General features: G+C 42.5%; 1 protein-coding gene across 1 annotated transcript in view; it reads right to left on the bottom strand.

The window, feature by feature from the left end:
• Positions 1-17415, bottom strand: part of LOC309556934 (uncharacterized protein) — an 87761-nt gene that overhangs the window by 68388 nt on the left and 1958 nt on the right. Inside the window, exons 2-3 of the mRNA XM_082259506.1 lie at positions 16882-16978; positions 9411-9662 (exon numbers count right to left, since the gene is read on the bottom strand). Of these exons, the coding sequence (XP_082115632.1) occupies positions 9411-9662; positions 16882-16978 (349 nt within the window). The remainder of the gene's footprint in view (positions 1-9410; positions 9663-16881; positions 16979-17415) is intronic.

Genomic DNA, 17415 nt, shown 5'->3' on the forward strand with positions numbered 1-17415 from the left:
TTATTTGAGAAGGAGGGGTTAAATGTGTCCTTAGGGGCGTGCTTCTAACTGTGATTGGATGTGGCTTGTTGAGGTGTAAGAACGGAGATCAACGGTCCTACATAATGGGAATTTGATATTCGCGCGGAATTCTCTCTTTATTAACGGTCCTACATAGCAGAACCGTATGATCTCAATTCTTACACAGGGGAGAATAGCCTTTCTCCCGCTGTAACGGATAATCGCGAGTGCCCGGCGGACATCGGGTCCGCCGGGCGCAAGCGCGGGGGGGGGGGGTCCGTGAGCGAGCAGCGCGCTCGCTCCCTAGAGCCTCACAGGCTAGCGATGTAGACTCTTTTGCCTGTGAGGGGCTGACTGCCGACGTAAATCGTCGTTAGGCAGTCGGCTAATGGTTAAATCAGGTGCCTAAAAACTAACGTTTAAATGTCCCTTTAATGGAAATGGTCATATAAACGGGTGCTAATGTTTTAAAGACACTTGATTGTATGACTAGTATGTTATGAGAAATAGTTTTGGCTTGATAAGTTAAACATCAGATTATATATTTAATTCAGATATGTATTAATTCATACTTAAATATATTTAAAACAAGGAGTAAATACCTATTCTTTTTACCTGATATCAGCATTTTGCAATCTATACAGCAGAGCTCGGAAAGAGAGAGGGAGAAGTATCACAAGCAGCCAATCAGTTGTGTTTTCAGTGCTCATGTGCAAGCAAAAAACATGCTGCAGCAATTATTTTTTTTTTTTTTAAAGCGGAGTTTCACCCCAGAAATTTTTTTCTAGATAAAAATCCCCCCCGGGACAGTCAGGGCTAGTGCATTTAGGCAACGATAGCCTCGGAACTGTATCCTGTTTTACTTACCTTTTAGAAGAAATATTTACCTTGAAAATGTCTTGTCCAGCACTGCCATCTCAGGTGTGGGCAGCTGATGCCAGAGCGTCCTCTTCGGGGTCCTCTTCGGTGATGTCGGGAGTCCCAAAATGCCCTGCTCGTCACTTCCGGTGCAGGCACGTCATCCAGAAGCTGTTCAGCAGGGAATGACGCGTCTAAACCGGAAGTGACGAGCAGGGCCAGTGCAGGCACAATGACTCCTGCGATCAATGTCGCTCATCTCCCTGGAGTCAATGCAAGGAGGAAGTGACAGCACGGGCCGCGGCCACAGAGGGAGGAAGAGGAAGGAAGGCAAGTATATTTTCATTAAAAAGAAGGTAAGTGAAACAAAAAAAAAATGTAAATTATCCAATTCTTTTTCAGGTAAATTAAAGCAAGCGGAAGGTGAAAAAATAATTTTTTAGGGCGGAACTCCGCTTTAAGTGGTTGTAAACCTCAGACATGAAATCTGAACAAAGCATCCCTCTATAGCAGGCTTCGTCAACCTTTTAAACCAAGAAAAGCCCCAAAAATAATTATTTGGAGACTTAAAATGTTTTACAGAAACCAGGGCTATATGATAATGTTCAACCCTCTCCATGACTGATTATCCCAAAAGGGCTATTTCAAGGCAAGTGTTCAAGTGATTCAATTACTTTGGGACAGAAGGAGCTTCTAGCCCCTGTGCCTCCAATCGGGGGCTTTGGTGTGCCAGAACGCACAGGTACAATGTCCAGCCCCACTACCCGCAGCCTGATAAAGTCTTTGGCTGGCTTAAATGGGCTGCAGCAGGACAGGGCTGAACGCTGTACTTGCGTTTAGGGCACTATGTGTTCAGGCACAAATGACTGGAAAGCAGAACACCTGCCCTGTGATTTGAGGCACAGAGCCTAGAAACAAAATTATGAAATTCTGAGAAAAAATTGCGTGCAGCAGCTCACTTTCAAGCTAGGTTCACACGTCTGGTGTGAATTTCACTGCAATTTTCACAGCAAATTTCCAAAGCAGCTGTTTAGCGGTTGAGATGCAATTTAGATGAGCTTCAGATCAAAATTTTTGGAGCCGGCGGCCACCAGCCTCTGACATTAGCTGGTTGTTAAGGAACAGGCCAGGAAGCCGGCCACCTTGTCCTTAACAACAGATGATGACTCCTCAGCTGTCAGTGGGGTTCAGCTGAATGTAAAAAAAACACTGCGGGCAATAAAAGATTGTGAAAAAAAAAAAAAAGACGTGGGGTCCCCCCCCAATCCTTACCAGGCCCTTTTGGATCTGGTATGGATTTTATGTGGAACCCCACGCCCCCCTTTCCTGGCGTGCCACGCTGCATGCTTGGATAAGGGCCTGGTATGAATTTTGGGAGGGGGACGACATTTTATTTTTCATTTTGGCGTGGAGTTCCTCTTAAAATCTTTACCAGACCTCTAAGGGCCTGGTAAGGTTTTGGGGGGGGGCACTTTTTTTTAGATCAAACTTGTGTTCAAAACTGATCAGGTGTGCGATTCAGATGTGTTCCCATAGAAGGCAATGAGCCTGGAATTCGTATCTGAACCAACCACACCACAGTGCTCAGAATATGCACAGGACTCTTTTTATATTCGTAGTGAATACGCACTGCCGCTGCACTGCATTTATGTGAACCGGCTCCATAGAAACCATAGCATGTTGCTATAACATAGCATGCCATGCTAATTGGATGCAGTTCAAAACGCATCCAATTCGCATATATGTGAACGGAGCCTTACACATTATCCCGTTAGATAAATTATAGTAGTGGTTTTCTTTAAAAATAACTTGGGAATCCTGTAAAATATGCTGTTGGAGTCTTTCAAGGGCTAGCAGTGCTTTTGCACTGAATGCTGTCAGAATGACAGCTTGTGCAAGCAAATTAGATTACTCACAACAAAGCTGTTGAACTGAAACCCACACATATTCATTAACGATTATGTTCAACAAATGAATTGCAGTATCTAAAAAGCAAGCTTATTCATTGACAGGAAAGGGGCTTGTGCATTTGTATAGTTAGATAAAAAAAATAACTGCAAAGAATAGTATCCCTTGGCAGCCCAAACCACCTTCTATCAGTCATTATACACTAGACCGTTCCAAGCTAAAGTCATTTATTATCGTGATTATTTAAATGTGATTAAAAAACACTTGTTTTGAACAATCAATGTGAAATGAACAAGAAGTTGATGCATGTGAAATAAAAGAATGACGAGGAAACATAATAAAACCTATGAGTACATACAGTATCTCAAAAAAGTGAGTGCACCCCTCACATTTTTATTAAATATTTTATTATATCTTTTCATGTGACAACACAGAAGAAATGACACTTTGCTACAATGTAAAGTAGTGAGTGTACAGCTTGTATAACAGTGTAAATTTGCTGTCCCCTCAAAATAACTCAACACACAGTCATTAATGTCTAAACCACTGACAACAAAAGTGAGTACACCCCTAAGTGAAAATTTCTAATTGGGCCCAATTAGCCATTTTCCCTCCCCGATGTCATTTGACTCGTTAGTGTTACAAGGTTTCAGGTGTGAATGGAGAGCAGGTGTGTTAAATTTGGTGTTATTGCTCACACTCTCTCATACTGGTCACTGGAAGTTTACCTTGGCACCTCATGGCAAAGAACTCCCTGAGGATCTGGAAAAAAAAGAAATGTTGCTCTACATAAAGATGGCTTAGGCCAGTGATGGCAAACCTTGGCACTCCAGATATTTTGGTACTACATTTCCCATGATGGTCATGAACTCTGCAGTGTAGTTGAGCATCATGGGAAATGCAGTTCCCAAACATGTGGGGTGCCAAAGTTCACCATCACTGGCCTAGGCTATAGGAAGATTGCCAAGATCCTGAAACTGAGCTGCAGCACGGTTACCAAGACCATACAGTGGTTTAACAGGACAGGTTCCACTGAGAACAGGCCTCGCCATGGTCGACCAAAGGAGTTGAGTGCACGTGCTCAGAGTCATATCCAAAGGTTGTCTTTGGGAAATAGACGTATGAGTGCTGCCAGCATTGCTGCAGAGGTTGAAGGGTGGGGAGTCAGCCTGTCAGTGCTCAGACCATACGCCGCACACTGCATCAAATTGGTCTGCATGGCTGTCGTCCCAGAAGGAAGCCTCTTCTAAAGATGATGCACAATAAAGTCCACAAACAGTTTGCTGAAGACAAGCAGACTAAGGACAAGGATTACTGGAAACGTATTTGGTTCAAATGGTATCAAGCGTGTGTGGCGGGAACCAGGTGAGGAGTACAAAGACAAGTGTCTTACCTACAGCCAAGCATGGTGGTGGGAGTGTCATGGTCTGGGGCTGCATGAGTGCTGCCGACACTGGGGAGCTACAGTTCATTGAGGGAACCATGAATGCCAACCTGTACTGTGACATACTGAAGCAGAGCATGATCCCTTCCCTTCAGAGACTGGGCCCCAGGGCAGTATTCCAACATGATAACGACCCCCAAACACACCCCCAAGACGATCTACTTCCTTTGCTAAAGAAGCAGAGGGTAAAGGTGATGGACTGGCCAAGCATGTCTCCAGACCTAAACCCTATTGAGCATCTGTGGGGCATCCTCAAACAGAAGGTGTAGGAGCGTAAGGTCTCTAACATCCACCAGCTCCGTGATATCATCATGGAGAAATGGAAGAGGACTCCAGTGGCAACCTGTGAAGCTCTGGTGAACTCTATGCCCAACAGGGTTAAGGCAGTCCTGGAAAATAATGGTGGCCAAACAAAATATTGACCCTTTAAGCCCAATTTGGACATTTGCACTTAGTGGTATACTCACTTTTGTTTAGACATTAATGGCTGTGTGTTGAGTTATTTTGAGGGGACAGCAAATTTACACTGTTATACAAGCTGTACACTCACTACTTTACATTGTAGCAAAGTGTCATTTATTCAGCATTGTCACATGAAAAGATATGATACAATATTTACAAAAAAGGAAGGGGTGTACTCACTTTTGTGAGATACTGTAAAGTAGAATTATAGGCAAAATGTTTTTTTTTCTCATCATTTTGGATACAGTAAGGGGGGGGGGGGGGTTATAACCCCAGTCACATCTTTTTTTCCAATGCAGTCCCACCATATAGAAGAAAAACAATTCCTGGAATTTTTCTTGAAGCAATAAACAGGCTGTGATACTACATCAGAGGATCACAGCAGGACAACGCTGGATCCAATGGGCAGGTGAATATCCTTTCTGATGGGAGTCCGCCATTACAGGTGAGGGGGAATGAGTGTGGGAGAGCAGGGGAGGAGTGAAGTTTTTCTTTACAGGTCTGCATGAAACATTTCTGACATGTTACTAATACAGCAGCAGTATCATTTTTCAAAAAAGTGATACTTTTTATAATATGCAGTCCTTTAGCTGCAATCAATAGTGATGATGTCATCAGTGTGCTGCAGGCAATAGGAAGTACTTCCCCAGTCTTTTCTCTTCCAGTGATAAGACTGCAACATTGTAATGTCACAAGATGAGAGGTTGCAGCAGTGGGATAATCTGTGTTAAAGGTTTGTGAACATGGCCAAAACTACACAGGCACAAGGTATAGGGTTGCCACCTCATCCCTTTAAAAACCAAACACACAATAATTACATAGGTTCTGTGGCTGATTAAGGTGGTACCTAAACTCACTAAGTGCCCCATCTGCATTCATTTAGCCCCAGAACCTGTGTAATTAACCACTTGCCGACTGCCTAACGACGATTTACGTTGGCAGTCAGCCCCTCATAGGCAAAGTGACGTAGGTCTACGTCGCTAGCCTGTGAGGGTCTAGGGAGCGAGCGTGCGCCGCTGAAGACGCGCTCCCGCTCGCTCACAGACCCCCCCCCCCGCACGAGTGACCGGCGGACCCGATGTCCGCCGCTCACTCGCGATCGTCAGTTACAGAGGGAGAAAGGCAGGCGGCTAATGGAAACAAAGCCGTCTGTCATTCTCCCCTGTGTAACAGCACAGATTATACGGTCCTGCTATGTAGGACCGTTGATCTGTGCCGTTACACCACTAGCCACATCCAATCACAGTAAGAAACACGCCCCTAGGGACACACATAGCCCCTCCCTCTCAAATAAAGTTAACCCCTTCACTGCCAGTGTAATTTTTACAGTAACAGTGCATATGTATAGCACTGATTACTGTAGTAATGTCACTGGTAACCCCAAAAGTGTCAAAAATGTCAGTCAAGGGTCCGATCTGTCCGCCGCAATGTCGCAGTCCTGCAGAAAAAAAAAAAAAAATTGCAGATCGCCGCCATTACTCGTTAAAAAAAAAAAAACAATAAAAATGACAAAAATCTTTAACTTAGTTAGTAAACGCAATAACTTTTGCGCAAACCAATCAAAATACGCTTTTTGCGATTTTTTTTACCAAACATATGTAGCAGAAAACAAAAACAAAACTAAAATGTTAAAAAAATTTAGATTTTTACATTTTTTTGGGGGGGAATTTCATATAAAAAAAATGTGAAAAATATTGTTATTTTTGCAAAATCGTCGCTCTTTTTTTGTTTATAGCGCATGATCAAAAAATCGAACTTGTTATCAAATACCACCAAAAGAAAGCTCTGTTTGTAGGAAAAAAAGGACGTCAATTTCATTTGGGTACAGCGTCGCACGACTGCGCAAATGTCAGTTAAAATCACGCAGTACCGAATCGCAAAATAGGCCCTGGTCAAGGTCTCTTTGCTGACCCTGGATGATGCCTGAAAAAAATGGCCCTGTCCATCTGGAGAGAAGAGCAGATGAAGGCATTTACACGGGGAGCACCAAGATTTGTGAGAGAGGTAAAAAATACCTAGATGTGTAGCACACATTACTTAGAATCTTTGCACTTAAAGTGGTATTAAACCCAAAAGCAAACATTATATTGCAGCATACTAATTCCTAGATGTGAAGCCTTCATTCATTTTTTTTTTTAGGCTCTTTTTTTTTATTTTCACCTGGCCAGGAAGTTTTTTGTAGAACAAGCTACCCTGCAGATGTAGCAGTTATAGGGTTAAGAAAAAACATTGAGAGAGGTGATTAGGCTACGTTCACATCTTGGCGTTGCTATTACAGGCGTTTTTATGGGCGTTTTTTCAGGCGTTTTTGCAGGTGTTTTTTGTGCAGGCCTTTTTAGATTGACTAGAGACCAATGGAAAACGCCTGTAAACGCCTGTAAAAAAAAAAGAATAAAATACAAGAACATTCCAGAGATTCCATACATAAAAGAAATGCGAAGACCATAGATCTTAAAGCAGTGTAAAAATGTATTATGAGGGGTCTTCCAAAAGTTTCCGCACTTTATTATATTTAAGAGTTAAAAGAAAGTGTGGAGACTTTTTGAAGAACCCTCATATATTGCAGCTCACCAAACATTAGATGTGGTGGCTGCAACAGTTTTCTTTTCTTTGGCTTTTTTCACATGGTGATCTGGCCAGTAACGTACTTCCTGTAGTAAGGAGACATTTCTGGAGGAATGAGCACAGGAGGCACAGCAGACCACTGCATCCTCAGTAGGGGGGGGGGGGGGTGAATTAGTGTTAAATGTATTTGCAGATTCAGATACACTGACAAGTTAAAGCGAAAATCCAGCTCACGCTTTATAATCAGTTACATCAGGCATGTCCAACCTGAGGCCCGAAACCTCAGGCAATGCGGCCCACTGCCCCCTGACAATTTTTTTTTGCTGGGGAGGAAGAAAGTCAGGTCGGGGGCACGGCCACAGCAGCTTCCAACTAACAGTAGGCAGAGGCTGCCTCAGAGGGGGGAGGGGAGGATGTGCAGTGTTTCTGACTCCTACCACCATGACCACTTCAAATACCTGAAGTGGTCATGGTGGTTAGAGTGTTCCTTTATTGTCGCTCAGAAGAAGTAAACCTCTGTATACTGATTCCATTTAATTTGATCATCCTCTAGTTGTGTTAAAATTAGTGCGGGGGGCGCTGCAGCGTGGGAAGGGCGCGGCGGCATTTTATTACTTATATACCTTAACTATAGTATATATTTAATATGCGGCCCGAGAAAATCTCTCTACACTCAATGTGGCCCAAAGAAGCCAAAAGGTTGGACACCCATGAGTTACAGCATACAGTTATTTTCCTACTGGGTTTTGCATGGATAAATAAAACTGATCATTAAAAATCACCCCTGTAAGTGGTAGGTGGTTAGACTCATCCATGTAAACTGATATTCTGATGAAAGCTTGAGCTTGTGAAACACAACAGACTTGCTGGCTGAATCACCAGATGAAAACAGAAGAAAAAGCCTAAAAAAGGAAAATAATACAGCTATCACATCTGCTTTTGGGTTTAATACTGCTATTAGAGCTGCGCGATTAATCGTAACAGAATCGAGATCGATTCACTCCCCCTGACGATCTTAACATGACACTTGCTCGATTCTTTACATAGCTCTGAGGGAGCAGCTGTCAAAAAAAAAAAAAAAAGGGCGTTCCATATGTCCGTTTTTCATCCCATCCGTTTGCGGATGAAAAACGGACATAATGTATCTCTATGTAAATACGGATGTCATCGGATGATCATCCTCTGACATTCGTTTTTTGTCAGTTCAGTTTTTTTGAACGGAGGAGAACCCTATTTTTTCTTCCTTTCAAAAAACGGAACTGAAGCAAAAACTGATGTCAGTGGTGTCATCCGCAGACATCCGTATTTACATAGACATGCATTATGTCAGTTTTTCATCCGCAAACGGATGGGATGAAAAACGGACATACGGACCGGATGACACAAGTGTCATCCGTGTCCGTTACAAAAAAAAAAAAAAAAGGACCTGATCGGGCAAAAAAAAAAAGGAACGCCGGTGTGAAAGAGCCCTTAGTCTCCCACTGAACTGTAAATACAAATGATTACATTGTATCTTTTCTTTCCCTCTGCCGGAGGAAGGAAGTTTAACCTCTTAAAGACTAAACCTTTTTCCTACACTTGTTGCTTGCAAGTTAAATCAGTTTATTTTTCCTAGAAAAGTAGTTAGAACCCCCAAACATTTATATATTTTTTTTTTAGCAGAGACCCTGCAGAATAAAATGGTGATTGTTGTAAATTTTTATGTCGCACTGTATTTGCGCAGCAGTCTTTCAAACGCAATTAATACACTTTAATGAATAAAAAAATAAAACAAAACCGTAAAGAGTTATCCCAATTTTTTTTATAATGTAAAAGATGTTACACAGAGAATCGTGATCTTTATTCCAAGCAAAAAAAAAAAAAAAAAAAAAAATCGGGATTCTCATTTTGGCCAGAATCGTGCAGCTCTAACTGCTATATGAAGTTCTATACTTTTACACATTTCAGTTACACTTTAAAGTACCTACAAAATAAATAGTGTCAACGGAGATCACCATTGCTGAATCAGTAATGACACTTTTCTCATTTGCACAGAAATGTACTGCCCCAGTCACTGCAAACCTTAGTGCATATAAAATGTGTCCATGTCATGGCTGGTGGCACTTCATAAAACCATATGAAAAGTGTCAGACAGGACAGTGTGCACATGATTAGAAAAGAGAAGAACACCTACCTTGTGCAGATGTCACAAGCAAATTCTCGTTTGGGAATTATTTGTGGATTGACTGATTTTTCTGGAACAAAGGTGCTGTTGTGGCTTCCTGAATTCACCATCCCACTGTTACAATCTCCATTACTTTGTTTGTGATGAAACCATTTCTTGTGTCTGCTCATTTGACGAGTGCTCTTGAATCTTTGGTCACATAACGGACAATGAAAAAGTCTAGGCTTTCTGTGCTTCGAGGAGTGGGCCTTCAGCTGCACTCTACAACAGATTGTTTTAAAACTTGTCAGCTGGCATGTCATGTGTGCAATATAAAAGAGACAACTAATGTAATGAAGAGAACATAGCTGGAAACACTGAGCATCTACAGCAGGGGTCTCCAAACTTTCTAAAGAAAGGGCCAGTTTATGGTCCTTGAGACTTTAGGGGGGCCAGACTGTGCCCAGTGGGGAGTAAACAATGCCTGATCTTTGGTATTAGGGGGAAAAATAGTTGGTGTCAGGGGAAGGAATAGTGTCCCTTTTTTATTGTCAGTGGAAGAAATTATGCCCCATCGTTGGTGTCGGTGAATAATGCCTCAAGGGCCAGTTAAAGGTCTGCAAAGGGCCACATCCAGCCCCAGGGCCACAGTTTGGAGACAACTGCTCTACAGCAATCCTTCCTTTTAAGATTCATCTTATGCAGAAAGCTGGAGAGCTGGCGTCATTCATTTTGTCAAGGTTTTAGAGCCTATTCTAGTACTAAAATGGTTCATAAAATCTTCAATATAATCTGATATTTCCCAAAAGTGAGTCTGTACTTTGAAAGTAGTAGAAACGGTCATATGTATATGAGCAGCACAACAAATTAGAATATTATACAAAACAGTTTAAACAGTCAGCCTATCCAAAACGTTTCATTTTATTTTTATGTGGAATTTGGTTAGCTCAGTCACTCACTGGCTTCTGTCTCATATACAGTCAGGCCCATAAATATTGGGACATCGACACAATTCTAATCTTATCTTCATCTGGTTCTTGGTCAGCTCCCTGACTAAAGCCCCTCTCTCTCGATTTGCTCAATTTGGCCGTGTGGCCCGCTCTATAAAGAGTCTAGGCACTCTAAGCACCAGGAAAATGCAAATGTTTTTATATTTAATGTCTAACTGGCTCTTTTAAAAAATAAAGCACTATGTCCAGCTTTCTCTCTTTAGGATTTGGGCACATGGAGATAAGTGTAAGAGAAGAAGGATTCTAAGGCTCCATTCACACCTGAGCGTATCGTTTTCAGGTGTTTTTCAGTCATTTTTTGCAGGTGTTTGGAGGCAGGCATTGACGTCTAACAAAAACGCTGGTAATCTGTCAAAAAAAGAAGCTCATGTACTTTTTTGAACTTCAGGCATTTTGCTTCAGGCGACAAAACATGTGAACAGGAGCCATTGAAATTAATGAGATTTTGCTTGTTGGGCATTTTGAGACTTCAGAGATGAGCGTTTTACGAACTGAAAACACTCAGGTGTGAACAGGGCCTTAAAGTGGAGTTCCATCCTATTTTTATACTTACCTCCATCTTCTCGTTCCGGGTCACCTGAAAAAGAAATGGATAATCGCATTTTTTTTTTTTTTTTTACTTACCTCGTAGCGAAGAAAAAATACTTACCTTACTTCCTTCTTCCTCCTTCCTCGGCCGCGGCCCGTCGTCACTTCCTGGCTCTGCAATGATTCCTGGGAGCTGCACGTCATAGCTCCCAGGAATCATTGCGCCTGCACCGGCCCCGACGTCAGTTCCGGGTCGCGCGCGTCATCCCCTTCTAAACAGCTTCTGGGCATGCCCAGAAGCTGTAGAGGGATGACGCGCGCGACCCGGAAGTGACGTCGGGGCCGGCGCAGAGCATCGTGGGACCAAAGAAGGCGGAAGAAGACGCCGAAGAGGATCTCGCTGGCTTCAAGCTGCCCACATCTGAGATGGCAGCGCTGGACAAGACGTTTGCAAGGTAAGTATTTGTCCTAACAGGTAAGTGCAACCCGGGACAGATCAGAGGCTAGCCATTGTGGAATGCACTAGCCCTGACTGTCCCGGGGGTATTAAAAAAAAAAAATAAAAAATCCAGGGTGGAACTCCGCTTTAACTCAAGAATGCCACCAAAGGAGTGAAACAGCATAAAACAAATCCTCAGAAAGGGCCAAAAGTGCATATAGACCATTGATTGGTCTTATCCCCAGATGAGGGCACATTGGATGAGGGGATCACCACTATGTGCTCCAATCATCCACATACATTAGTGATAAACACTAATTAGGGAAACAGTCGTTTGGATATATGTTACACAAGCCTGTTTTTTTATGAAAGATTGAGATTAATAAATAAAAATGTGACGATTGGTGTTGGCGCTACCTTTATAAGTACCCCAGATAACGTGAGTGGGGATAAAAGGGTGTGAAGACCCACAAATAGTGAAATGTGCCAAATAGTATTGTAAAATGATAGTCAGGAATGCAAATCAGTGTGTTTATTTACATGAAGATCAAATTAAATCTCAAACAGTGCAATAAACAAATACCGTGAGTGTGATAAACCCACTACCACAAATTGTGTAAAATGACTTGGTGATAAGTAAATAAACGTGCCACACAAAGTGTGATAATAAACTGAAAAAGACTTTGTGTGTAAAGTCCGTAGTGGCCACTAGGTGGCGTTTTGCAAATACAACCTGTATGATGATGAGGGGTTCCCCTTCGAAATATGATGCAATCAATAGCCGATGGCAGAAGGCCTAGATGCTCACAGAAGAAGAAACCCCATAGTGAATAGTAAAATCATACATAGCATAAAGCAAGGCGTAGATAACTCAATCGTGAGATGATCAAGATCAGAATACAGTGTGCGCCGGGATGCTTCCGCGTTCCACAGCCGACAACCGGAAGTGACGTATGACGTCGGAGACTCCGCCCTACGCGTTTCATCACAATGACGTCAACTGGAGCGGCGTCAACTAAGCGCACTCCCGGACTTCTTATAGCCGCCCGTATCCTAGCAACGGAGGGGACGGAACAACACCGCCATCTTGCTACTCCCGCTCCGGAAGCCATATTGCTCCACTACTAGCTTCTTACTATGGATGTGCAGGGGAACGGCCATACTTCATCATATCTGATCAAACGAGTGTGTATACGAGCCTTACGTATTTGAACCAATCATTTGTATCAATCATTAATACACATATTCTCTATTTAATTATTTATTGCCTCTGTTCTGTTGTGGCTATTATGCAGAAGTTTCCGGATAAGTTCATTCCCTTTTTTTACCATCCAGACATCCGGCTTCAATAACATATCCACCTGTCCGTTAAACAGTTTTTTAAACAAAAAAATTTTTTAATTTCACCTTTTTATTATTTTTTCATTTTTTATTTTTTCATTTTTCTTTTTTCATCTTTTAACTGGCCTTTTTTTTACGAGTTTTTTAATGTTAATAATAAAGAAATGGTTCAAATACGTAAGGCTCGTATACACACTCGTTTGATCAGATATGATGAAGTATGGCCGTTCCCCTGCACATCCATAGTAAGAAGCTAGTAGTGGAGCAATATGGCTTCCGGAGCGGGAGTAGCAAGATGGCGGTGTTGTTTCGTCCCCTCCGTTGCTAGGATACGGGCGGCTATAAGAAGTCCGGGAGTACGCTTAGTTGATGCCGCTCCAGTTGACGTCATTGTGACAAAACGCGTAGGGCGGAGTCTCCGACGTCATACGTCACTTCCGGTTGTCGGCCGTGGAACGCGGAAGCATCCCGGCGCACACTGTATTCTGATCTTGATCATCTCACGAGTGAGTTATCTAGGCCTTGCTTTATGCTATGTATGATTTTACTATTCACTATGGGGTTTCTTCTTCTTCTGTGAGCATCTAGGCCTTCCGCCATCGGCTATTGATTGCATCATATTTCGAAGGGGAACCCCTCATCATCATACAGGTTGTATTTGCAAAACGCCACCTAGTGGCCACTACGGACTTTACACACAAAGTCTTTTTCAGTTTATTATCACACTTTGTGTGGCACGTTTATTTACTTATCACCAAGTCATTTTACACAATTTGTGGTAGTGGGTTTATCACACTCACGGTATTTGTTTATTGCACTGTTTGAGATTTAATTTGATCTTCATGTAAATAAACACTCTGATTTGCATTCCTGACTATCATTTTACAATACTATTTGGCACATTTCACTATTTGTGGGTCTTCACACCCTTTTATCCCCACTCACGTTATCTGGGGTACTTATAAAGGTAGCGCCAACACCAATCGTCACATTTTTATTTATCACTTTCACCTTCATCTAAGGTTTGATTGGGGCAGCTTACACCTTATTATTCTATTATTTTGTTTGTGTGTTTTTCCACCCCCCTTTTTTCATATTTTGAAATCCGTAGCGCTGGTCACCTCTCTTTATGATTGAGATTAATGCAAGCGTTTTCATACCAAAGGACACTTTATGGACTGATGCATTTTTCGTTTTGTTAATGTTATACATGGTTTGATATGACATGCGGACTCTAAAAATTGCTATGCAAACAGATTTAAAGGGATACTAGCACATTAGCATCTCGGAGTGCGGCACCACTTTTGAATATAATTTTATCAGCCCAATACACACTTTGTTTAACATTACCAAGGCGTGATCCACTATACCACATGCGTCAAACACAAGGACCACGGGCTGAATCCAGGTAGCCAGGCCATTTAATGTGGTCCTTGAACCTCTCCTGCAGCTGAAGCACCCACCTACCCTCCGCCTCCCCTGGTCTCTGGATTCACCAGACTCCAGCAGCTGACCCCCAGCCCTTCTCTGGTCCTCCACCAGGCCCTGCATGTTCAGCTTTCCACCTCCACCCCTTGCTTATTTCCGCTAGCACAAGGTTTGGGGAGGTACACTGTGACATAGGGGAGGGTGGGGGTCTCGAGTCTCGACATCTGAAGCAAGGGGGGGATGGGGTGCTCTGTACATCTAGTCTTACAGATGCAACTGGCCCCCATTGAGGGAAATCATAATAATGATGCAGCCCACAATAAAAATTTAGTTTGACACCCCTGAATCTATTTCACAAAAGTCTCTGTTTTTCAATGCTACACTTACAGTATGCATATATGGTTCATTTCAGATTACATCATACTTTCTGGTGTTAAATTCTAAATATTGCACATTCCATAATTGTGATAATAATCCTTCTTTTTTGGTCTATATTTAATAAACTTAGGTGTTTTATTTAAAATTGTATGTGTCATCTTCATTTCTTTTGCTAATACTAGTGCTGGCATCACTTCTACCCCCAGTGGCCATGGGCACTTCCAGGCTCTATACACATGATGCATCAAGTGACTGCATCTTTATTTAAACTTTAAGGAGACACATAGTCACTGCTCTAGCATAATGTCAAACACTTCTACAAAGCTGTGTCAATACAGCCTTTACTTGCGTCTGCAATCCAACCATTGCTGCACGCGGTTGTCTCGACTACATCATGCTTTGTCTCTGTTGCACCAGCAGTCCAAACAGACAAAGTCTCTGCTGCACCCCAGCCTGGTCTCTCCTGAACTGGCACCCCCTGCTACTGCTGATACATGCAGCAGAAGCCTCTGCTGCACCCCAGTCTGGTTTCCTCTGCACCCAAAGCCTTGATTAGTTCTCAGCTGTCCCGCAATGTTCGCAGCAGCCAGTACCTGTGAAGGGTCCAAGGGTGGCCAGCAGCTAAGCCCAAACTCCTGTGGGGGGGGGGGGGGGGGTGGTTGGATTCAACATTACACAGTATCAGCAGCATCCACAGTCTCAGACTCAGCCTTGCCATTTCTGCACTTGTAGTCTCCCCTGCATCCACAGTCTAACCCCCTGCAAAGCCTCCAGGCTTTTTCTTGCCTCCAGCTATCTTGGTTTGAGTGCCTCTCTTGCTTCAGTTCGTCATCACCAACCCAGCTCCACATCTGCAAGTACCTCTAGAGTGACATGGGGGTAGCCCAAACTCACATAAGGCAGTACCTGGCAGAAAACCAGCTACCCCATTATAGCTTTATTTTTGGATCATCTTTCCTATCTGTACTTGACCATGTATTTACGCTCAATATCCTACACCACTTTTAGACCAGTCAATATTAAATACTTCTCATAATATGATTATGTGTGATTTGTAGCCTTGATAAAGGGGGATCCTTGGAAGCCCTTTTTTTAAATGATAGAAAATTAAACCAGGACTGTATACATTCTGCTTTTGGCACTTTACTCTTTCAACACCTAGTTTTAACTTAAGATGGCTGTCTGTGATATCATGTAGCAAGTAATATGGACGAAATAGACATACAAGTCCTGCCAAGTATTATTTTGCAACAAATTCTAAAAATACTGTCATGTCTAATTACCATTCATGCTTCTCCCTTGGCAAAAACTATACCCAAGTCCCCACAGGGCCAGGATTAGATATAATTATTGTTGTTTGGATTGTGTTGTAGAGTTCTTATGTTTATTTAAAGTAACGCACATTGTTCTGACCAACTACCTGCTAGAAGATCAGGTAACAGTACGCTAAAATATATATGTAGAGCAGTGGTCTCCAAACTGCGGCCCATGGGCCAGATGCACCCCCTTGCTTTCCTTTACCCAGCCCTTGGGCACGTTTCCTCTCACTGATGCAAGACACTATTCTTCCCACTGATGGCAACAATGGGGCATAATTCCTGTTACTCTTTTTTTATTGTTTACTTTGATACATACGGTAATTCCTGTTACTGACATCAACAAAAGTACACTATTTCTCCCAATTACACCAAAAATGGTTCACTATTCCTTCCACTGACGCCAATGATGGGGGCATTATTCTTCCCACTGAAACCAACAATGGAGCACTAGTCTAAAGGACAGTAAACTGGCCCTTTGTTTAGAAAGTTTGGAGACCCCTGATTTAGAGCAAATTACTCACAGAATTAAGCATACCACCTAACTCTGGAAAAAAAAAAGTCAGGGCAGGTATCACAAATAGGAGAGAAAATGTAAGAAAATAAAGTATAACTGTATTTTAATCCAATTTATTTTGTTTGTTACTGAAACCAGAGCCCTGGCAACATATTGAAGATGGTGAGTGCATATTATGCATCGCTGGGAGGAGAGCAGATTTGGATATACTGTATGATGTACATACTTGCACATTTTTACCACTATGGCAGATTCAGTACAGCTTTAACAGAAGGTAGGCAGTATACTGCAAGGATCTCCAAACTACGGCCCTCCAGCTGTTGCGGGACTACACGTCCCATGATGCACTGTAAAACTCTGACATTCACAGACATGACTAGGCATGATGGGAATTGTAGTTCTTGAACAGGAGGGCCATAGTTTGGAGACCCCTGGTATACTGTATATAGAAGTTCAAACCCTGGATGAGTTGAAAAGACCTTCAAAAAGGTACACAATATTCCAATAACCTGTGAAGAAACTTTTTTTAATTTTTAATACTAACTCTTTAAAGAATCTTTGGTTGCACGTGCTACATATGAAGGGCTTCAATGTGTCATCATGATTAACCAAATGTTCATAGACCTTCTTCCATTCAGGCTCTGTTTAATGAATATAAAAGAAAAAAAAGATATGAGTTATTAGTAATGACAAACACTAATCTCCAGAAGAACAGCTATTTTTTAATTTTATCCTTAGTACTCTGACTGCCTGGAAAATACGAATTTCTTATGTATTATAACATTTCTTCTAAACCGTGAAAGTCCTCAGGGATGCTGCGGCAACAGCCCAATCTGAGCAATCATCTGTTAGCTCCTGTGCTACAGGAGGGAGACAGCACTGTTAATTCCTGTGCACAGAGGAGGCAGAGAGTTCAGCCCACACCGCACTGTACTCTTTCCAGCAAAAAGGGAAGCGCAGCTGGCGCCCAACTGCGTCCTACCAACTAATGCCAGCAAGAGAACAGAGTTAACAGAGGATCGCTCAGATCCAAAATGTACAGTACCTCCTTCTGGCCCTCTCCCCCTCTCTGTTGCTG

Source organism: Pelophylax lessonae (assembly GCF_965119305.1).
Source record: "Pelophylax lessonae genome assembly, chromosome: 5".
In the NCBI taxonomy this organism is placed as follows: Eukaryota; Metazoa; Chordata; class Amphibia; order Anura; family Ranidae; genus Pelophylax; species Pelophylax lessonae.